Raw genomic sequence first — 23647 nt, forward strand, 5'->3', positions numbered from 1 at the left:
TTAAGAAAGTGTCCGTGCTGTCTGGGTGGTGGAAATGGGTCGATCTGGCTTAGTCCTGACTGGGTTGCTCAGTGAATTTCCTCGACCCCTTCCTGTTGCTGGTGTCACTCACTTCACCCATGGGAGGAATCTGCAGGAGATTTGTGGAAGGACTACAGACTGCAAGGGAGCACTGCTTTTACCTGCTTGTTCCCATTAAAATGTTCAGGTAAAATGTTTTTGATCTCTTCTACATATATCTGTGCCAAAATCCATTGAATACATTCAGGGAAAATTTGACCAACTTGTGCTCTCTGAAAGGGTCCGCAGTGGGAGCATCTCTGCCTGACTGCTGACCAAGCAGCTCTCCTAGGTCATGTAGTTGTCTTCAGGGTCTGTGATGTTACCCTCTCTACCTCTGTCTTTGCATGACTTGAAGTCCCAAAGCTTTTTCAGTTTTCTTTTATGAAGAAGAAAGAAAGAAGAGGAACCAGCACCTAATCCTTTTCCTTGTGATAAAGTCTCTGGAGGAAGAACTCGTGGACTAGATTTGCAAAAGATTGGCAACAACTTTTTCCTGAAATCCAATGGCATTTCACAATCCCAACTGAGAACTGTCCATAGGAGAATAGGCATAATTACGATGCTCATTCATATGATCAAGGAATGTCATATGCTATGTCTGCTCATCACAAAGAGATTAGCTTTAATTTTCTAGTCTGGATGACTGCACAGGTTACTCAACATTATCTTTGGTTTGCTAATCCTCAAAGAATCTATTTCTTTTTTTATGTTATTGCCATGGAAACCGGCTAAATTGCAGATCCAGATTACATCTTTACTGTTCACTCACTTTCATTTTGGTCTGCAGACTTCCTTTACGTGCTAGGAAGATGCAAAGAACAAATCAATATTGTTCCTTGAAACACAGAGTCACTCCCTGTGCTCTCCAGCCTTCACTATATGGGTGTAGCCACTTGTGTTCTGTCTCTTAGGGCAAGAGACAGGAAACCTGAAGGTCTGCTACCTGCAGCCTCATTTTCTGCAATAACATTGCTCAGCCAAGCTTGAGAGGACAACTCAGCAGATTGCTTTCTTATCTGTTTCTCAAGACTTTGTAAGTAGGCACACAGTGATGCAGAGAGAACAGTTACCATTTGGAGCACAAATTTAGGAAGTGTTTTCCAGATGCACTAAAACTGTTGAAAACAGGTATAATCAGGAGTCAAGGAGAATTGCTATTAAAAGTGTCAAGAGTGGTGAAGGCTCTCTGTCAGAACCCAGATAATGAAGTACTTAAGGGAAGAATGTGTCTGCATGGAACAAATGATGGCACGAACCATAGGTGTTACTGATCTCATGTTTTTGGGATTTGAGTGCTGTCTTGAGCATGGGAGATCTTGAAATTTATTTTGCTTAGGCATTCATCTAGGTACCAGGTAAACGGGCCCTCTCTTGTGACCTGGGTGGATTCTTAGAGGTGAAATGTAGAGACTACACCTCTTTAGAGACCTGTTGCAAGCTCTTGTTTTAATCAAATGATAATGGAGTTCCTTCTGATAAAATGGCCTTTTTTCCTTGGGAAATTTTGTATGTTTGAAAGTGAATGTTGGGGGGAAAAAATTGAAATGAGTTACATATATTTTCTTTTAAGTGTTTGGAAAACCTGGATATGCATGTATAAGTAGCCCCTAGGCAGCAATAAGATTAGAAACTGGCACTTACATATCAAGTCCTAACACATGCTACCAACCTTGGTGATGTTACAAGTGTAATCTTCACACAGATAGCACTTTTTAGAGGATCTATAATTCGTTAGTCACTGATGTCTTTGCCTTGCATCAGGCATTCAGATCTGATGTCCACTTCCCACTGTACTTGCACTGCAGTCAAGTTACAAGGAAAAAATCTGTTCTTTATTGTTGTATTTCTTTGTCTCTGAACCTTTTGTAATAAAGTTTCATTTTGGAGAAGTCTTTCTCTATCAGTGGGAAGTCTTTTATCCCAATAGACATCACTATGGATCATAAGAAGTTGAGGGAAATAAGTACCCTTATGCTGCATGAGAAAGCAGCTTTGCATTACAGTTTTTCATTCTGTTTCTATGTGAAGGATGTTGAGATTGCTTCTCTTTCACTCTGACCTGACAGAGTGCAACATATGCCCTTGTCTGTCTCTCCAGAGAGTGAGTTAACATTGGTAATAGAATGGGTGAGTTTACTAAAAATAGGAGGTAGAATAAAATTATTTGGCTTTAAGAGATCTATTTCTAACCTATTTCAATATCTTGTTAGTTTATATGAATGCTTCATTGACAGAGGTTGCTGTTGTTGCAGAAAGGCTTGTGTAAATGGAGCATGGCTGGTTATATGGCTGATTTTGGCTGAACCTGGTAATATTATGTTCACTGCATCCTCGAAATTTGTATTCAGAAGAAATGAGAGGAGCTTTTAATTTTGTCAGCTGTCATTATCCAGTGCATTTGCATGATTTGCCTGCTTTAGTGAAGGAGGACTTTGCTAGTGAGAGCAGTGCATAGTCTAGTGTTCATACTACAGGAAAAGGTGCTCAGGAGCCAAATGTGTGTTCCTGATTCTGTCACGGATTCTGGAAGTTTTCTTGTATATAAAATGTGGCTTCCTGAGGGCAAAAAAACTAAATAAAATTAGGAGCCAGGCACTTTGAAAATGTTGGCCTCAATATGTCAATTTTTACATTTCTAAATTGGAGGATTATAAGTATTTCATAGGACTCTGGAAAGGCTCTGTGAGTGTTTGCAATGTGTTTTAGAGCTGGTAGTAGGGCAAGTTGCACTGCAATGCAGGGAGCAACATCTTCAGATCACACCTCTGGAGCATTTGTACGGTTGGTGACAACCTCGTATGACAGCAATCCATTAAGAGACTGTCATAGATCTGATTTTCTCAGATGTATCATTCTCATCTTCCCCAGGAATTTTATCTGGAGGAAAAGAAGAATTTGTTTGTTTGTCCCAGATGCCCCCAGAGTATGTCAGAGCTGCTGTTCAATGTTCCATTTGTTGTCATATGCATTATGTGATATTCATGCCCAGAGCACTGTTGCACAAGATGGCTGACTGTCCATGTCAGGGGTTTGTGAAGGGATAGAATCTTCAGCGGAGTTCATGGCAAGTGCTCAGTCTACCTTATCAAAAAAACATAAATAAATTGTGCCTGCAGATTTTACAGGTTATTGTGATTGTGTCAACCATAGTTAAAGAATTAGAAATCTTTCAGGAAAAGGAAAAAACCCCAACTCCATGTTTAATTAATCAATATCTGACAGGAAATCCAGCTTCTTCCCTTTTTTATCAATAATATTTAATTTTAATAAGTTGCCTGCCCTGTCACAGTTTGACATACAAACCTTGTTTGACATATGGTGGCTGTTGCTTGCACTTGGAACTTGAATGTACTATGTAGACCATGTAACTAATGATATGGGGGTTTGTTCATCCTTTCAGTTAATTTTATGTGTTCTTTTTTTCCCTCCCCTTCGTGCTGCACGGCTGATTACCACCCTAGGACCTTGCAATGGGACACAGACCCCTCAGTGCTGCAACTTCAGTCTGACTCTGAACTTGGGTATATGTCAGCTCTTTTTGTTATTAGTTGATTATTTCTTTGCAAGAATTATGTTGAAAATGCTTCCTAGTTGAGCTGGTTGTTTGTGTGATTTTTATTTGCTTTGTCGACTCAAAAAGACCATAGTTTAAGTTTCCTTTTTTTAGTTTGATAAATAAGAAACCTCAGCAAAGCCATTGTTGTAGAAAAAAACCCCAACTATTTAAATAATCACATGAAAAGATAAGTTGCTGTTTCTGTTGCCTGAAACACAATAAAAATAACTATTTCGTTACAGATGAAATGTTATTATTGTGGCACATATATGCATGTACAGTTACATTGATCTTGTTTGTACCTGTTGATTCAGACTGTTCTCTCTGAATCATTTGCAAGGTACTTTGCCCCCTCCTTTCTGTCTGCTATAGTTACGCTGTTTCCACATGCAGTAGCAATTTCCTGGTTTTCATTAGGTGTTGTGTATGTGCTTATAATTGTGCACTTAAATATGATCATAATACAAGAGTAATTGCCATCTTAGTTGAGTTCAGACCAATCAAGATTTTTTTAAATTGTACTAGAGCTAAAATAAATATTTTCTAGTTTGGGATGGAACTTCTTTACCCCAAGCACGTGAAAAAAAATCGTTAATTTAAGTAATGTAGAAATGCTTACCTGCAGAGATATTTAGGATAAACTGTTCCTCTAAAAGCATAGGTAGCAGTACTTCAGGTTCTTCGGAGCTTGAGTCATAGGCAAAACCAAATCACTGTCTCGAAAAATTTGCTCTACCTATGAACTTACAGGCTTTCCTGTCTGAGTGTCCAGGCAAGTGTCTTGTGCTTTTACTAGTTCGTGTGCTAGTTCATTCACCATTCTGTAAGAAAACCAACAATTTCCTTTAACTGCTGATTGACAGTGCTCCCAGCTGCAGTTAGGGATGTTACGGCTATTCACCAGGAAAGATCAGAAGGAGAATATCCAGAAAGCTTTCCAAACAGGTTCTCCATATCCGGAACTGCTAGGAATGTTTACAGTCTTCACATGATTGTGGCTTCAAATAGGTCCAACTTCTACAACTTTACCTGAACTGTACCAAAAAGGCAAAGTTTTTTGAACTGTTTTAACACACAGAAACCCTTTAGCAATCTCAGCTGGTTTTTTTCCAGAAGTTTGGGTTAAAAGATGGGCACACCTAGGAGCAAGGTTCCTCAAGGAGTTGTGCAAGGCAAGTCCCTTTATTTGAATCATGAAAAGATAACCCTATATATAGCTATGAGACTTCAATCATTTATGAGTAGTGAGTGCAACGGCAAGAAAGAAGCATGCCAAAGAGCAAATCCATAGGTATACACTTTAATGGAGGTTCTGCCCCTTTGAAAGAAAAATGTCTTCAAAACCAAAGCAGAGCTAAACTTTCCTCTAGTGTCATAAGACTAGATAAAAAACCTCCAAAATCCAATGCAAAAGAAATTCTGCAGTCAGCAAATACATGATATATGCAGCAAAATACTTCTAGCAGGTACATCTTTCTTCTGATACCTATAGACAAAGGAACCAATTTTATTGGGTGGACTTTAGTTACTGTCCTTCTACTCACATCCCACTGGCAGTTTTGAAAGGAATCCTTCAAAGCTTAAGTGCTCTCAAAGATGAATATTCAGGTAATATATAAGAATTATGAGCAGCTTCGATGAAAAATGGGGATAAGAAAACAATAGACAGCTTAGTGTGGCCCTAAAAGGAACTAGAGACTAGAACGTTACAGTTCATATTTGATAGAGTCCAGATACTGAAAGGATGCACCAATTGTCTCCAAGTGCTTGGCTAGGCCAACTTTTAGTTACACAAGAACAATTACGTGCTGCTTTACAGGGGCAAAAAATAATCAGGAGATCATGTCACTTCAGATGAAGAAGGACTTCCCTTCCCTATCTTCACCAGTAATTACTAGACTATGGGTGGTACAAGGCATTTGTACAGGTAGCAGCAATGTCTGAACTGTAAATGTTTTAGGTGAAAAATTCCACACGCCGTCTCAGCACAGTGCTCTGGGATTTAGCTCACTTCTTGGATAGCAGGGTACAAAGAGATTAAACCAACCAGCTGTTTAATCCAGCTAGCTGTTCCCCCTCCTCATGTGAGGAGATACAGAATGACCTCATGTGAAACTGTTGTTAGAATTACATGAGGTTCTAATTAGGTCCAGATTAGTCACATAATTATTTAGGGATTACACTTAACCAAGACCACTGTCAAGAGACTTTCAATGCAGGATGCTTAAGATTCTCAGTAAATGGAAAGAGTAGCCTGGGGCAGCAGGGGACTGGTTACATAGGAAAGTCTAACTGACCAAGTTAGATTGCACATCTGGTGTTAAAGAAGGGAAAAACACATCAGATACTGCTGATATTTATTAAAGTTTGAATTCACACAGACCCTCAGTTAAAGCAGCTACAAAAATGTAAAACTACTAAAACTTCTATTACCTGAAGAAGCTTTTCTGCCCCCAGTAACAAGGTAGAAGTTTTTCTGTAAAATTTTCTGACAATTGTTCACCTTGGCAAAGTCACAGATGGTTGTAAGGAGGGAGACTTGTTAATTTTTCATCTTTGTAAAGAGCTCAGAGCCATAACAACTGTTTCTGCTCTAGTGGTTTGTTATGCGATACAACTGATTGGTACTGATGAATCTAATTACATTCAGCTTAATAACGACTCAGCCGGTAAGATAGAACAGAAAAATATATAGCTGATGTAGCGTTAACCACCTGAAAAGTTCAGTAGGTGTTATCCAATGATGACAGTTTCTTTTTGAGACTTCCATTTCCTTTCAGGTATCAACCTTAATTGAATACCAACACCACTGTAAATTAATTAGATAAAAACCCCTTTGACTTCTGTTCTTCTGAGAGTCTGGAAAATGAAGAGGATATGGCTAATGTGCATGAATTTTCTACTTTTCAAAGTTGTTCTCTGTAATAACATGACAGTTGAGAAACATCGTGTCCATGAATTTATTTCCCATAAATGCACAAACATGCTCACACTTGCGGATTTAGGCAACTGGACTTAGTTGATTAGTTTATTATGCTTGCATTCTTTTCTCTGCCGAAAATTGACATATTTTCCAAACACTTGCAAGTAATCATTTGTATATTCTTCACTTCCTGCAAACAGAAAAATAATATTCAGGAAATAAACTTATTCCCCACACACACACACACTGTTGAATGAACTATGTATGACAAAGTATTCATGGCCATGTTCAGCTGTCTCTCTTCTCTTTCCCTTACCCACTTACAGTTGGCTTCACTGATTTATTTCATATGATTTATTTAGAGTAAGGGAAGTAGTCAAAAAAGAAGGCTATTCTTGCCCTGTTCCAGTTGTGTTTTAGCTCTCCTTCAGCCCTCGAATTAGAACTTTCTTAATCATAAACCTACATCAATTCCACTACTAATGACTCCTGTGGAAGGGAGAATCTCCTTTATGGAAATCACCCAACTTGCCAATTAAAAGTTCTATTATTGCTCTCAGCTGAACATCTGACAGTCCTAATCTGGTGTGGTTTACACCCACTGTGCCCTTTCCATTATTGTGTTTCCCAGGCTGAGGATGAACTCTTTTGAGCAGGCAGAACGTTGTAGTAATGATGGCATGAAAGAGAATTTTGTTGCATGCTAAGAAGGGTGCAAGCAGGTCATTTCTCACTCCCATTTACAGTCTCTCTCAACAGCATGATCTAGAGGTTCAGTAACTGTACTTTATTATGGCAAATGGTTCTCAGGTTAATTTTGTTCACTGCAATTAGGTACTTCTCATGCATACTGTATTGTGTTTCATCTTAACAAACACCGAAGTATTTTTTTATTCTGTTCATAAAAGCAAACACTTTTGTTCCTGCTGCTGATTTACATTTAATGTGACTAATCTTTTGATGTCATGTATTCCACCTTAGACGCAGACTGCACAAACTAGGGGTGTCAAAGATTACCCAGGTTGATTTCTTACCTCGGGAGGTGGTATCATACTCCAAGGAGACGCAGACACCTCTTGCCACACATCAATCTGAAGGTAAGATATTTTTTTCTCAAAAAACATTTTCATAGGAAGTTAGTATTTGAGTGAGAGTTAAAGAATGCAACAAAACTAGCAGTAAATCATAATGTAGCTGTTTATCATGTATTTTCTGCAAGCCAGGTATTGTTTATGAGATTAATGGCTGTTCTGGTGAAAATAATTATAATAATGACTTTAAAAGCAGGTGGAACCAAAGTGCTTCTGACTTACAATAGGTTGTGCTTAGATAGCAGTGTAATGGGAACATATTTTCAAATAAATAATTATGAATATAATTAAAATAGTGTTTTATTCAGTTTTTTTGCTTTCTCAAGGTAGTTATTCATTCCATGCTTTGCAAAGAGGCAGTCTTGGAAAGTTGCCTTCAGTTGTTTGGTCAGTGTCCTCCTGCCATAGGTGAGCTTAGGAGAAGCTGCAGCTTATCTCCATGTTCTGAAAAATGAGGTTTACATACTTTGATATGGACGGTCCTACTTTCCCCCTGGTGACACCAGGCTGAAATATGTCCTCCTGAAGGTGTTTGTTAGCTGTTTGGCTTTCCTGTTGATAAATAAATACATGGAGTAGGTAGGGAAGTGATGATCTATCTGTTCCATAGATTACACACTTGCCGGTTTTGTACTGCAAAATGCTGATTGCAGGTCAGTGTAGTACCATTTAAACTGAATTCAAAACTGTGCCTTAGCCTGTGATCTACACACTGTTACAAAGCAGGTAGAAGAAGAAAAACTGATGACAGTCTTGACTGTAATTTTTGCTATTAACAATGAAGGACCAAGAAAAGTTCAACAACTGGGTGCTTTTTGCAGCAGATAGTGTAAAACTTCACCAGGCTCTGTGCAGAGAAGAAAAATACTCAAGTAGGTTCAGAAGGTGGTGCTGGTGATAAATCTCTCTAAATATAAGTTACTGTCAGGAAAGATAGAGTGATAAACATAGCCAGCTTTTTTTTTCTGCAACTGGGTTACCAGGTCTTCCTTAGGAACCAGAAATGGAAACTGCTGAGCCAGATTCTCAGATTCTCCTTTCCTGGACCACAAGTTTACCCTGGTTATCTGTGGACTTAAATAGTCCTTCAAACATAGACAACCCTGTTGCTTGGATGATACTTCCTGAGCAGCATGTCCAGGGAGTTTTCCTGCTCATAAGGAGAGGCTGTCTGAGAACCAATCCAGCCTCAATCCAGCTCATCTCTCCTTGTCTCTCTGCTGGCTGCTGAAGCTTTGAGAAGATAGGGATTGCCCCTGAGTCCTTGGTGCTCAACCCTGGATCATTATCATGGAGTTGTCTTTAGGTCAAATGGAAAGGGTGCCTTTCCTCGCTGACACAGGGCCTTTATCCAATGGAAGAACCTATGGATGTGGGGAATTTAAGACTTGGCTTTGATGTGTTTGCCTCCCTCAGACTTCCAACTCCAGCACTCACTAGCTGACCTGCCTTTCTGAACAGACCAAGCTCTCTTGAGGAAGCATCTTCTTCCAGTAAGATCTTCTTGCTTTATTTGTCAAGGAGCTCTTCAACTATTACAAAATCCTTTTCTTGGCTAGAGAAGAGGACAATCTCCTACCCTTCAAGGAAAAAAAACCCAAACAGCAGTGTGAGGCAGTGGAGCCTGGCAGTCAGGACAGTAAGCAGAGAGGGCTTACTCATTTGTCATTTGTCTTGGTCCTACCAGCACAAAGGAAGCTCACTTATTCCTCATATGTATGAAAGATGAGTGCAAACATAAGAAGTCATGGACTTTAAACTGCCTAGGCCAAAATTCTGATGGAAGAGATCAAATGGGGAAATGCGGTTTTAGTGACTGGATTTGTTATCTTTTATATTTTCGGTGTCATTACAGTCAAGGAAAAGCAGAAAGTGAAAGAGAGTCAGGAAAGTTTGGTTCCATTGAAAGAGTATTTAATTGGAAACTGTCTAGGGGGTAAATAAGCACTGTGATTTTGGTCTCCCGGGTCTGATGGAAATGAATTCTCATGGTTTCAATTTCCCAAGCCTCTTTGTAAATGTTGAGCCCTTCATACTGTTACTCTAAACATCAACAGCAAACAGAGGGGAATTCCTTGGGAAAGCAGTTTTAAGAAGTCTCTATACTGTTTCTATGCATTCATGTGATAAAATATAGCCATTATCTTTACAAGATAAATTGCTAGGCCATTACTATGGTTATGGGCTCAGTTATTCAGCATCTGAAGCCTTTGAGTTTGAGAATAGAAAATAAGAAACTTCTTATTTACTTAGATGAGTCTGACTTCAGCTTTCAGAATTCACACTTTCTCTACCTGCCTTGAATGCTGGAAATGTCAAATGCAGAATTTTAGGAAGAGAATGTCATGTGCTTGCTTCTTGTTTGGAAAACAACTAATGAAGGGTACAGCTGGTTGGAAAGATGGGTGAAAGAGGATTTTGAGTGTCCATTCAAAGTTCTTTAGCTTTTTTGAAATGTCAGTATCAGGTTGTCTGCATATTGCTTCTCCAGAGAGAAAGAAAGAAACTCTGAGATACGTTAAACCTACGGCTGTTCTGGAGCTCAGTGGATGTAGGCCTTTGTAGTAATGGCTATTGCCCATCAAACCTTATAAAACCGGTAAAGGAAGGGTTCACTCTGGTAAGTGCATGTGGTGCCAGAAAGCCAGATGCTATATGCAGTGAAGTCTCAGCTTGTCAGCTGCTAATTTTAGAAGAAATAATGTGGCATTGTTCTTCACTGTATAAAAACAGATTAACTCCTCTTTTCAGAACAGGTAATTTGCTTTATTTCAGAGGAATAATGACATGTCATTTCTCCCAATGACTCTATTATTTAGGGAGATGTGTATATGCATCATTCAACCCTTTGATCACAAGCACCTAATTCTTTCGCTTTATTTAGGTCACAGTAAGCTTCAGCCTTTTCTTTTCTTCCTTGCAGGATGACTTCAAAAACATACAGATCTTGGCTCTAAAGCCTGAGAAAAAACATGCTCTTTACTTTTCCCCTCCTTCTTCTATAATGAACTTGAATTTAGGTATTTGTAGGCATTGAGAGACATTTCACTTGTGTTGCTTTTTCCATTCTGGAGTTGATTAAGACCTAGACTATGACAAATGTTTTCTGAGAGGTCTCTGGGACACATTCCTTCATTATGCAGAGACTCTCACATCACCCCGGAATGGCAGCCCCATGTAGCCTTCGATGGTTGGACCCTCCAAAGCACTGCAGACCTGCTGTTTGCTGAAGGCATCCCTAGAAGAAAGCAGCAACAGAAAAGCCATGGCCTGGCCTCTGCCCAGGATGAATCCCTCACTGCCATACAGCAGTGGAAGGAGGTCTGTATGTCTGCCTGCAAATCAGCTTTTCAGATAGGAAAGCAGTCTGCACATTCAAGCTCTCCTAGATGCCTGCCTCAGCTCCATCTTACTGTTCTGCCCTTTAATGGGCCAGGAGGTAAAATCTCAGTGAGGAAAACATCATGCTGTCCCTGCACAGACAAGGGAGGTAATCCTCTGATCTGGCTCCCCTCAGAAACTGGAAAGCAGCAAGGTGGTGAAGGTCTGTGAGCTCTCTGGCTTTGCTGGCCAGTGTCAGGAGTGTTGTTATTTCTCTTTTGTGAGGTAGAAACTCCTTCATCAATAAAATGAGATGTTCTCACGTTCTGGCTTGCCAGACTGTCACTAGAAATAGGCTGATCAGAAACACATTTCTGAAAAAGCAGGTCCTGTGTATAAGAGAAGATCTGACTTTCCAGAAGAATGGATGTCCTAGGTATTTAATCTGTTTATCATCTTCGACAGATGTTTGTTCACATGGGGAAAACAAATGATATGCCATACTCTCCTCCTGAGCAGGATAACTTCATTGTGTATCACAAATGTAGCCCAGTTCTGGCAAGGAGTAGAACTGAGACCTGTGATCCATCTGTTTATCTGCCATATTCAAACACTGAGGATATTTTTAAAGAGGAAGAATTAGCTCTCTCCTCCATCTGGAAGTAGACTGGAATGAAGTGGCAAAATGGAGGTGGAGCTGCAGAGGCTGGGTTGGGTTCTGCATGTCTCTGACAGGGTAATTCTTTGAATTAAGGTTCCTGAAAGTTATCCTTTTTAATCCACTGAGGGAGGAGTGGGGAATTCTGCTCACAGTCAGGCTCATCAGACCAAGACATAAGTTTGGGTGCATGAGACCAAATCTAAGTGCCTGCTGTAGGGTGAACCCAAACTCTCTAGATGCCACTGATCACATCGACTAGTTCTTCACTGACTAGCTTGATAACAGAGCACTTCATGTGGGCATATTAATGTAGACTTCTCATTATTGAGTAAAATGCGCGTGACTTAAAGAGTCATGCATTGACATCGTGTGAGGGCTGTGTCCTACTTCGAATTTTAGTAATTGAATGATCTGTGACTAGGACTGACAAACCCCAGTGCCATGCAAGCAAGTCAGGCCTCTGTAATTTTATCATTTCCATTATAAAATCCATAGATAAAGCTATTTATACTGTCATTGTTAGGGTTTGAGACTTCCAGATTCAATCAGTGTGGGGATCTGTGCAGCAGAGTTCTAGCACATCAAATTCTGCACCAATCCTTTTGCGGCTGACTATAACTCAGCTTTGTGAATGTATGCTGTACTTGAGAAAACCCAGTCCCAGAACTAGTCATACTTGAGTTTTTCCATGCTCAGTCTGGCTAGAGCTCATGGATCAGAAGCTGGGGTTTAAGCTAAAGAGCTTACTTTGGCTTTTTCCTTCCTGAGAATTTTAAGCTCAGCTCCAGTCTGAAGAGGACAAGTCTGGACCCAAGAATAGCTTTGAACCCCTTATTTAGTGGGAAATACAGATGCACATTTGTGCATTTACATGCATGAAATATTTGTGTTGAGATACATGAACATGTTTGATAGAAAGGCATTGGACATAGTTGTGGGGAGAAAAAGAGACCTGTTGTAAACAAAAAGGTGTTGGAAAACAGAGCAGAACTGGGATAGAAATTACTATGAAAAAGAGAAGACAACTTAAAAATGAATCAGTGTTAAAGTGGAAGTTCTGTTTTTAAAGAGACAGAGCCTTAGCATTAGTACTAATGGACACTAATTTTTAAGAAATACTGTGCTCTATCCTAGGCAGTATCATGTATCACTGGCTGGTTTTAGTTAGCTGTAGAAATCTAGTTTGCATTTCCTTCTCAAGCTGCAGTCCATTGGAGTCATACTGTGGATTTCAATAGCTGGCATAAACACCCTAATTCAAGATCGCTTTGTTTGATTAAATCAACAAAAGCTTAGTCTGTACTGTTGTACCAGACTGTACAAGATTGGATGAGACTAGAATGAAGTGGAGCGAAGATTTGAGGCACTGCACTGTACAACAGTATTTAAATATTTCACTTTTATTCCTGTCACAACTGCAACCTTTTCTAAGTAACAAGAATTCAAAACTGAAATTTTAAAATTTTATTTATTTATTTATGTATTTAAATTTGGAGTAAAAATATTTCAAAGGCATTCAGGCAGCGCCCTCTGGTGGTGAAGCGATGAAGTGAATAAGGGATGCTGTCGGGGAAGGATGCAGGAACGCTAGGGTGACCTGCAGAAAAACTCTTGTCAAATCTTTTGTCTGAGGCAAGAAATATAATTAAAAGAAGACGCTTTAGTTGTGTGACTGAGAAGCTGTATAAATACAGGTGCTGATGAAAGAAGTGTGAGAAGAGACCAAGATATTACATAAAAGTTGGGGGGAAAAATATATTATTTAAATATGTTTAAAAAAAAAAAGCCTTGAAAATCAGTTATAGATATCATGACAAAAACCCAGTGCAGTAATACACTAGTGAAATCAATTATTCTTGCCAATCCCTTTTTGAAGTACAGTTACTAAAGTACAGTTAGTTAAAATTAATATTCTCCAGGACAGCCACAACAGGCAGCTACCAGGTGTGGTGGGTCTGTGTTCCACTCCTAGCAGCTACAGACATTCAGTGTATGCCTCTAAAGGCTTTCTTCACCAGCTGGCTCATGATAATTTTCTGTGGTACAGAATTAGGGTAAGGACTTGGCTTTAGAAATGTGTTTCTGTGGGTTTTGTTGTGCAGAAAAATGTGTTTGAAACTCACAGGAGTTTCTGTTTGGAGGAAGAATGAAGAGGCCATAGTTTTTGGTCATGCTCAGTTTGATGTTTGAGTGTGGAAGGGGACATCAAATGTCTATTCTCATAAAATACGTCACGGGCATGGGCTAAAATAGGATTTCTGTAAGACAGTCCCACTCCATTTCTAAAAGGTGGCCTAACAGGAAATTTTTCAGCAATCATTGCTGCAGTATTTGCCTCTATTCCCTGTTTCTTCTCCCAGGTCCTCTCTAAAGACTTCTGGAGGAGGGCTTTCCTTATACCGAAGAGGTTTTTCAGATCGTCTTCTGCAGAGAGTCCTCTTAATGATCAACTGTTTTGAACAGGCAGATCTGACAATTTATTAAGCATCAGTAATTCTCAGAGTATTATCTACTAAGAACTGATTAAACAGGGAGAAGATTGCCTCTGGTCACACACAGTAGGAGGTCTAAGGAAGGAAAACTCTTTAGAGATCTTAGACTTTGTCCTTGCTCATTTCATTAAACATTTGGCTCTTTGCAGCTCCTCCATGATATTAACAAAATCTTGGGAAGGTCTTCTGAAAATCAGGTGCACACACTTAGGAGCTTCCTTCTCCAAAGTGACCCTGGCCTTCTGCAGACTGTGGTTTCTTTTGCATGAGGTACCTCTGCATTAAATGGAAGCCCAGAAAACATATCTAGTAATTCTTTACAAAAGTGGAGCAAGAACAACAGCCTTGTCACAGCTGCACTTACGCCTTCTCTAAACCATTCAACCCCAGAAGATGAGGAACAAACCAGAAAGTTTAACTGCCTTCTCAATGAAATCAGGGACCGGTTTTTGGGCTGTGGCTGCCTTGGAGAGGATTGTTGTGCAACTATCATTCTGTGATGGAAGCAGTACTGCTTCAAAGCCTCTGCAGACTTCATGGGGAAGGACAATGCTTTACCACCTCTCCTTGCCCCTGCTTTATCCTAATGGATGATTCTTGCTCTGCTTTTAAGTGGATCTCATCCTCCAGCCAAGAGCTGGGAGGCTACTCTGTGCTAGAATAAACCAAAAAGTGTTGTAGTAAGTCTCCTTGTGCTGAAACCAACCTGCTCCTTTAGTTGCAGCAGGAAATAATGTAATTGAATGACATCCTGGTACATCTGGCGTCACTTGGTGGAAAACAAGAGAGCTGATGTTACCAGCCTTGACCTCAGACTCCTTTAACTAGCTGTGAGTCATCTCACAGTGCCTTTGACCCATCTTTGTGTCCTGACATCTGAAACCAGCAGTGATCCATGAATTCAGAGAGTAGCCCTGTAACACCTGTATGCAAATTGAATTCTTTGTTGTCTGGAAATGAAAACCTTCCTCTAAGTCTTCTCTGGAAAAGATCCTGGCCATGTTTTACACATGAACAACTGCCGTATTGAGCTGATTTGTTAAATGTTCCCCTCAAGCAACCAAACAGTTCTAAAGTTATTTGCAAATATATGATTATCAGTATGTTGCAACTGAGTTTTAATATGAGAACAAGGAAACTGTCCCACTAATGAACAGCACCAGTCAACAGTCAGTGAAAAGACAGTGGCCAATTTTTCTCTATTTGCTGTTTTCACATGTTCCTAATTATCACTTTACATATAATGTCAGTAGTGTTTGAAAAAACTTTGAATTATCAATGTGTGTACATATTTACAATACTCAGATTAGAAGTTATAGACCTGAAAACATAAAATATTTTGAAAATGTAAAACATTTTCAAAAAAACCCCCACCAGTGCTTCCAACAGAACAATGAAGACTTGGCTTTTTATTTTCTTCAGAGACAAAACAACCCTATAATTCCTTCTTTAGCCTAACGGGTGATGCCTATTCAGTATATACAAGAAAACTAATACCCAGCCTCTTCTATTTATTACGTGTCTAGTAACCTTTGGCAAATTCTGGCTTTGTAAGATGGGCCAATCTCCACTAGAATTAAAGGCAAGATTAAGAAAAATGTGCATTGCAGAAGTAGCAGTTATTAATCCACAGTGGTCTAATTAGCATTTAATCTTTCTAATCCTCTAAGTAGATACAAAATCAGGGCTGAAATGGACACAGGCCACAATGTGGAAAGCCCTTCATTAGTAGTGTTAAAAAGAAGTACAGAAAACCGTCCTGTTACTTTCACACTTCTCAATTTGATCCTTGGCAGTTGTGACTTACAGAAAGGAAAAAGATTCATGTACCAAAATCCCCTCCTCTGTTTTAGCCCACACTACTAATGTACTGGGTCAAAAATTATGCAGCTGAAAATTCTCCTGTTCATCACCTCTCTTATCTTCAATTCTGTAGCTGAACCACAGCTTAAGAAGCTGGCCAATTGTGCCTCTCTATAGTCTCCTTTAATTGGCTTATTTCCATAGGAGAGGCCACCTGCCTTGGAGAGAGGAGTGTCAGCTGCTTGCCCTCAGACTAACTGGAGAGGCAACCAAGTGGCTAGCCTGGGTAGAGTGAAGAGGGTTTGCCACACCCCATGTTATTGCCCAGGATGAAGATGAATGAGGATGCACCACAAGCTGGGTCTTTGTTCACCAAGTATGCCCTCACATTCTGACCCAAGCACCTGGGCAGAGCCCTCCAGTGGCAACTTGGGCCCCCCTTCTCCCTTCCAAGAGCTGCTCCAAGGTCATTTAAAGCCATGCTGTATTTATTATAGTGACAAACTTTAGATATCATCTGTAGTACTTGAGAATCCCTCCTCAAGATCAGCAGTAGCTGGATCCTTTCCGGAGAATACTTTTGCTCACTCACACACACTAAGAATTACTACGAAAACTGAAGAAAGGATCTGGATGAAGAAACTTAATGAAATGGATATGTCAGTAAAGCAAAAGTCCCAGCATGGATTCCCACTGGGCACTATTAATAGAAGATAGAATTCTCTTTTGCTGCAATACAATAGACTGTCTCCACAAATAATGTTACTTTTCAACTAAACCTTGGCTGTCACTTGCCCATCTATCTTATTTTAAATAAACTTAGCATAAATTCACTCTGGGCCACAATTAATTCAGATGTATGTCCTAGCCAAAAACCTCCAAACCAGTGTTCACTCTTCCTGAAAGTTAATGCCCTACTTAAGTCACACAGGAAGTGAAAGCATAATCATTATTTTTCTAAAATTCATTGCTCTTGAGCCACAAAGCTTCACACTTTTAAGTCTATAATTGCATGTTGTTGCTATGGTTACTCTTTTTTTCTTTCCCTCACCCCAATTGTCATGTAAAGTTTGCTACATCCGAGCTCAAGATGCGTTCAACTCCTCTGTGATTGGTTAAAGCAGGTCTCTGCACTTATGAATAGCCTCACTGATCCCAGTAGCAGCTGCTGAGTTTTGAGGACTCTTTCAGATCTCACTACTTGGTTTGGAGCTGAACTTCTCTGAAGGTTTTGCCCCAGCTGCAGAGCTTGAGGATTTTGGAAAATTTAACCCTTATTCATGGTTGTTTCATATATTCTTTCTTGTCATCTACACTCAGATGTTCACCCTCCCTCTCCTAGGTGCTAGTTACTCAGCAACAACATGCTCAAAACAGCCACTCGTCTGCTATGAAACACAGAAAGCACTGAATATTTTGTCTGTGAGTGCATGAAGAATTCTCTGTGTGCTGATTTTGCATTGCAGCTAATGTGCAGGTTGAGAACACGGCTTGAACAAATGTTCCAGAATGGAGTCTGAAAATTGCTTTGACCTGTTATCGTAACAAAAGAAAACTGGGGGACATACACATTATGGTGGGTTGACTTTGGTTGCCCATCCAGCTACTCTCTCACTCCCCATTACTGATCAGGATAAGGGAGAAAATGGGATGACAAAGCTCATTGGCTGAAACAATGATGGGAGATCACTTATCAGTTACCATTATGGACAAAACAGACTCGGCTTGGGGAAAATTAATTTAGTTTATTGCCGGTTAAAATAGATTTGAATGGTGAGAAACAAAGAAAAAATTGAAATACCTTTCCCTTCTCTTTTTTCCCAGCTCCTCCATCTCCCCTCCACTGCAAGCTACTCAGTGGGATGGGTCTGGGGGCTTGTGAGCAGTCCACAGCGGCTCCTCTCTACCTTTTTTGCCTACTCACACTTTCCCCCTACTCCAATGTGGGTTTTCCCCACAGCCTGCAGTCCTTCAGGACAAACCTGCTACAGCATGGGCTCAACATAAACCACCATGTTCCTTCAGGAAATATCCACATGCACCAGAGTGGGGTCCTCCATGGGCTACCATGTGGATATATGCTCTGGCACGGACCTCTCCATGGGCTGTGGGAGAGCATTTGCTCTTGCCGCTGGAGCACCTCATTTCTCCCCTTCTCTCACCTTAGTGCTCACAGGGCTGCTTCTCACACTTTCATTATTCTTCTCTCTATCATGTGGTATTTTGGCCTTTCTTAAATACATTTTCCCAGAGGTACCAGCAACATGAGAGGTGGGCTCACCTGTGTCCTGTGGTGGATGCGGTATGGAACTGTCTGTCTCTGGTACAGGGCAGCTCCTGATCTCTTTTCATTGAAGCCATCCTTGCAGCCTCTCCCTCCACTACCAAAATCTTGCCACTTACATCTATATATATATTTAGAAAAATTGGTAGCTTATTAGCCAAAATTCAAGTGCTTTTTTTGTCACATGTCTGGGTTCAAGCCTTTGCCTTGCCTCATAGGCAAATGCTTTGACCAGTAAAGTGTTGGGTGATCTGGGAGAAGCTATTTGTTGGACCAGGAACCAGAAGCACAGCGTTTGGTAGTCTAGCTGAATGTTCATTATCATTATGACACAGGACTTATTTGTTTTTGGATATCTAGAGCAGCCATCCTGTTTTTACCTTGGCATCTTTGGAGCTGACACAATGTTTTGAAGTTATTGGTTAATTTGTGTCCCTCTTGTGTTTTCTGGTGATAAAAAATCTGGTGATAGATACCTTACCTTGGAGGAGATTCATTGCTGGGGATTCTGAGAAGTGGTAGATACTTGCCTAGGCCGGAGGTTGGAGCTTCGTTTTTGTCAGGTCAGCTACACAGGCCACATCTTTATGGTGGTGATCCAGGAGAATGGTCCATGGTGCCTGTGCCATATGATATGGATTGTCATCTCACCTCCTGTGTTAAAACCCCACAATCTCTTGGAGCAGTTAGTTTTCCCCCTTTTCTTCTTTTGTGTCTACGGACTGAAATATGTTAAAATGTTGTAGATATATAGTTGTTTAATAATTTACGTATACATACGGCTATAGATAAAATGTTTAGGTCATATAATACCTACCTATATTGTATCAGTAGGTACTCGTAGATATATACGTATAGCTGACCACTACAGGATCTCACCACCTGGAGTGATAGCCCTGGGGTCAGAGCAATGGTGTGAATGTGTTGTATCTTTGTTGCAGTCTGTACGTGTAATTCAGAGCAAATCACAAACTGAGTTACAATCACCACAGAGACATAGGTGTATCTCTCCATTTACCCGTAGCAGAGACAACTAAAAGTTTAAACATGAGCTAGGTGAACTCACAGCAGCCAAATTTACTAGGACTTTCAGCTGTCAGACAGCCACCTGATCTGGCAGCATGACTGATGCTGGTACCCAAGCTAACTAGTTGCAACCTTGTTGAGATACTTCAGTAGTTCAGTGTAATCACATGAATTGGTTACCTTTAGGGGCCTAGCCTATTTGTGTAGATTTTCTATGGTCAAAAGAATGAGACAGACCCTTCCAGAAGACGTTTTACCCTATCTACTGTATTTATGATAACACTGGAAAAATTACCTTCCATTTGTGCCTTTCTCCATTGCCTATGGGACTTAGCCAATACATTCAAATTATAACCTTCATTTTTAGGTGGTTGAGGTTAGATAATTCACACCATTTTGTGATGGGACTATAGGCAAGTGCATTATACAGTGTTTTCTGTCAGCCCCTGCAGCCCTGGGGCTATTGTTATTGCTATTTCTTTTCTTCAACTCCTTCATCTCTTAGCTATTCTCCTTTGAAGTTGCTTCTTGTGCATGTGTGAAAGAAAAGTAAAAAACAGGGATAATATTTTCCTCTGAAACCTATGTAATTGAGGACAACAGTTTCACAGCTGATAAGGGCAATAGGATAGAGAAAAAACAGAAAAATTTCTTTGCTCTTTTATTTCTTCGATTAGTGTTTTTTACTAGTAAGAGTACTTTATTGTGTAGACTCAATACTACACTGTATGTGCTAACATTTATTTAGATCCATCAGTCTAGGTTTTGTATTGTATAGTTACTCAAATGCAAGTTTCTGTCATATTTGGTCAAGACATGTGCCTTACAGTAAAGCCCATCAAATTCCTTGCCCCAAAGAGTACTGAGTATCAAGCGGATGCATATCTAAATCTAAAAAGTATAGGATCAGGACTATGAAATGGACAAAATCACAACTTTGCTGAGGTTTAGGATGAGGAATATACACTTTTGTCTGATCTTTCCCCATTTTCAACTATATCATATAGGTTATGGGACTGTTCATTTGACCTGTGACATTTTTTGTATTGGAGTGTCTTGATGAAATATGAAAAACGAATATCCAACCCTTATATATTTTGGCTATGCAGTGAGTATGTATTCAGATCTAATTACTGAATTAACCAGTACTAGTTTATGATTATCCTTAATAAATCTAAGTTAGGAGTGGTTAGTAAAAGTACCTTTTCTATTTCACAGTTCATCAGCTTGAGATAATTTAGTAACAAAGGCTCATGTTGCAATCAGGAAAAGGACTCCCACTGACTAAAATGGGACCTGGACTTGGACCAAAATTAAGTGCTTGCCATGAGTCTAAATAGCTGACATTGTCACACTCATCATGTGAAGCCTTTCAGTACATTGTAGAATCATTTTATTGGATTTCATTAAACACAAAAGTATTTTGCAAGGCTTTGAAAAACAAAGTCATTTACATAAGAGCTAGGCACAACATAGCTATCCTCTTTTACCTGGGTTAGTAGGCTTACTCCTGCAAATATTTATGCATGCTCTGTACTCTGTGCTCATGATTACTCTCCTGACATACTTGATTGTCTGACATCAAGCATGTGTGTGTTTACAGGAGGGGATCTGGTGCTGTAATATTCATTTGTTGTATTCTGCTTTGCTGCAAGCTCTGAAGGGCAGGAAATGTATTTGTTTTTCATACTTATCATGCTGTAAAGAAATACTGATCATGAAAATTGGGTTTATATGTCATAGAATCATAGAATAGTTTGGGTTGGAAGGGACCTTTGAAAGTCATCTAATCCAATCTCCCTACCATGAACAGGGACATCTTCAACTAGATCAGCGTGCTTAGAACCCCGTGCAACCTGACCTTGCAATTTCGAGGGATGGGGCATCTACCACATCCCTGGGAAACCTGTTCCTGTGTTTTACCACCCTCATTGTAAAAATGTTTCCTTTTATCTAATCTAAATCTACTCTCTTGTAGTTTAAAGCCATTATCCCTTATTCTATTGCAACAGGCCCTACTAAATATATATATATTACATATACATATATTAAGGGGAAAATATGCTTCTTTTCTGTATTCACTTTGTCAACTGCTAAAAATGTGCATTTTATTATTAACACCTTTTATCAATCCAATGAACAATAGAAACAGCAACTCTGCTCCAATACCAGCCACATCTTGCAATGATTTATAAATGTCTCATATTAAAAATAATACAGTTATTCAAACTTTTTCAAAATGTCCCAGTGTAAGGAAATACTTTTGTATTATTATTAGTTTTGACAAACCTGATTGTGTGCTGGCCATTGTTAAAGGTTCTATCTGTCTCCAAACACAGTGAGAGACAAAGAATTTTTAATGAATTTAATTAAAACTTTATGTGGTTTATGGTGTTCACCTCCAGCTGGTGTGCCATTCTTCTCTGTTGAATGAAGTTTCCTCTAATGCATAATGATGTGTTTTATATGAGGGATGTTTGAACCCCCTTCCTAGTAGCCCTGAGGTAGTTTCCATGGTATGACACAGTGGTGAAGTATTTAAAAGCAGGTCTCTTAAACTTAAGTGAATTATGTATATGGTTAAGTGCACAGACATGAATGCATAGATATGAATCTTAAAATAAGTTTAAGAATCCTCCCCCCCGCCCCCGAACAGTCCTTGTGGGTAGTTTATATGACCCATGCTGCGGAGCATTTGTCCGTATAAACGACACATTGACATGAAAGAGTCTTGTTATTTGACTGCTTATATTGGGAGTAGAAAGTTGAATAATATGTTCTTCTTTGGTTAACACATCGACATCTGTACCAGGCACAAGGTCCTGATTTTGATGGGCACTCCTAGTGCTGCTGTAATAAAAATGAACAATAACATGCGGATAGTCCTGTTAGCAAATGTTTCAGTGCATTTTATGAGACATGCTGAGACACTGCAACAAGCTGGGTCATTCTCATGGCTGGTTAGAGTTAGTAGAATTGCACTCCTCTAGGTCTCTTGTGCTGTTGGTGCTTTCACGCAGGATCTCTAAAAACAGCAGCGACCCATTTTCCTTTCCTGCAAGTTGTGTTCAGTCAGTATTTCTTCTGTCAAGAAACAAGGTCTTGCTAAAAGAGATAAGCTCTTCATTTGTTTTAAGCACTTACTTTTCAAAATTTTGAGTCTGGGTGTGGCCAAACTGAAATACAGAATTGTATTTTTGTGGTTCTTTGGATGCTGAGATCTCAGTTGTGCAAGAATCTTGAACAACTTCCTCAGGGAAGGGACAAATGAAGCAAGATGTCTTGGACCAAAGTAATATGACTTGGGAACAACTCACATCTCTACAGGGAGTAGCGTGATCCCTGGAGAAGTCTCTGTAAAGGAGGCTACAAACTTTTAGTGGTTTTGCAGAGACTGGAAACATTAGATGAATGTTGAAAGACATCTTCATAAATGATTTCTCTTGTTCTAATAGTTGTGAGGAATTGGATAGGAAACTGGTTACAAAATCACCCTCTACCAGCATCATGCTTTTATATCATTGACCTTTGATATCATCACTGAGGTGGAGAGAAGGTGACTAAGAGAAGAGGCTTTCCAAGACTATCAGTGTATCAGCTGGAAAACCAATAATAGGTGGTTGTCTGTAGATGAGACTGTTTTCTTGGGAGGAGGGATTTCATTTGTTGAATTCACTTGTGATCTTTAACACTGTTGTTCAAGGTTTAACCAGTAGTAATAACAGTAATAGTAATCCCCAATTGATGAAGAAACACGATGATACCAGAGAGGACAAGTCATAAGCTAAATCAGAGGAAGTCTTTGGAGAAAATACTGAAAAATATGACATTTGGCACTTGGTGGAATGACAAAGAACTGAAGAGGTGCAGGAGCATCAAAAACTAAAGAATAACTCCCGGTGGCATGAACAAGAAATCACAATGAATAGAACAAGAAGGTGGATGAATAATAGATTGTAAAGAATGAAGAAATAATGAAAAGGAAGTAAATTAATAAATAATTAAAAGTAAGTGGAAGTAGTCCTGAAAACCACAAAGATATATTTGTATTTTCCTCAGAAATTAACAGGATGCTGGTGGAGGTGGCAGAAGGAAAGGATGTGAGGAGCTGACCGTCTTCCACGGGAAGAAATCTGACCACAGACTAATGAGTCATCTTGTTATGTTTCCCCTGATTCCAGATGCTCTGACTGGAGTCTCCACTGAAGTTTTGCTCATTACAGTAAATGAGAAATAAACTTGGTCTGATTAGCTCCAGTGCACCCTTCAGAGAAGGCAGGGCTTCCGCTAGTTAACACAGGGAGCTCTTGGACTAAATATATCAGCAGCTGAATGTCATGTTTTGTCTGGGGGTCTGTTGTCAGCTGTTGGACTAGATCCTGCACAGTGTAAAGCAGAGCAACCCTAATTTAGTGTGAGCTCGAAGG

At 39.7% G+C, this 23647-nt stretch overlaps 1 protein-coding gene across 4 annotated transcripts in view; it reads left to right on the forward strand.

Moving 5' to 3' along the window:
• The window catches only part of DYNC1I1 (dynein cytoplasmic 1 intermediate chain 1), a 184988-nt gene that overhangs the window by 35546 nt on the left and 125795 nt on the right, over positions 1 to 23647 (forward strand). For all 4 annotated transcript variants that reach the window (XM_027639377.1, XM_027639376.1, XM_027639378.1 and 1 more), the window contains exons 5-6: positions 3525 to 3584; positions 7524 to 7639. In XM_027639377.1, coding sequence (XP_027495178.1) covers positions 3525 to 3584; positions 7524 to 7639 — 176 coding nt within the window. The remainder of the gene's footprint in view (positions 1 to 3524; positions 3585 to 7523; positions 7640 to 23647) is intronic.

Source organism: Corapipo altera, unplaced genomic scaffold, assembly GCF_003945725.1.
Source record: "Corapipo altera isolate COAL_440 unplaced genomic scaffold, ASM394572v1 44, whole genome shotgun sequence".
Classification (NCBI taxonomy): Eukaryota; Metazoa; Chordata; class Aves; order Passeriformes; family Pipridae; genus Corapipo; species Corapipo altera.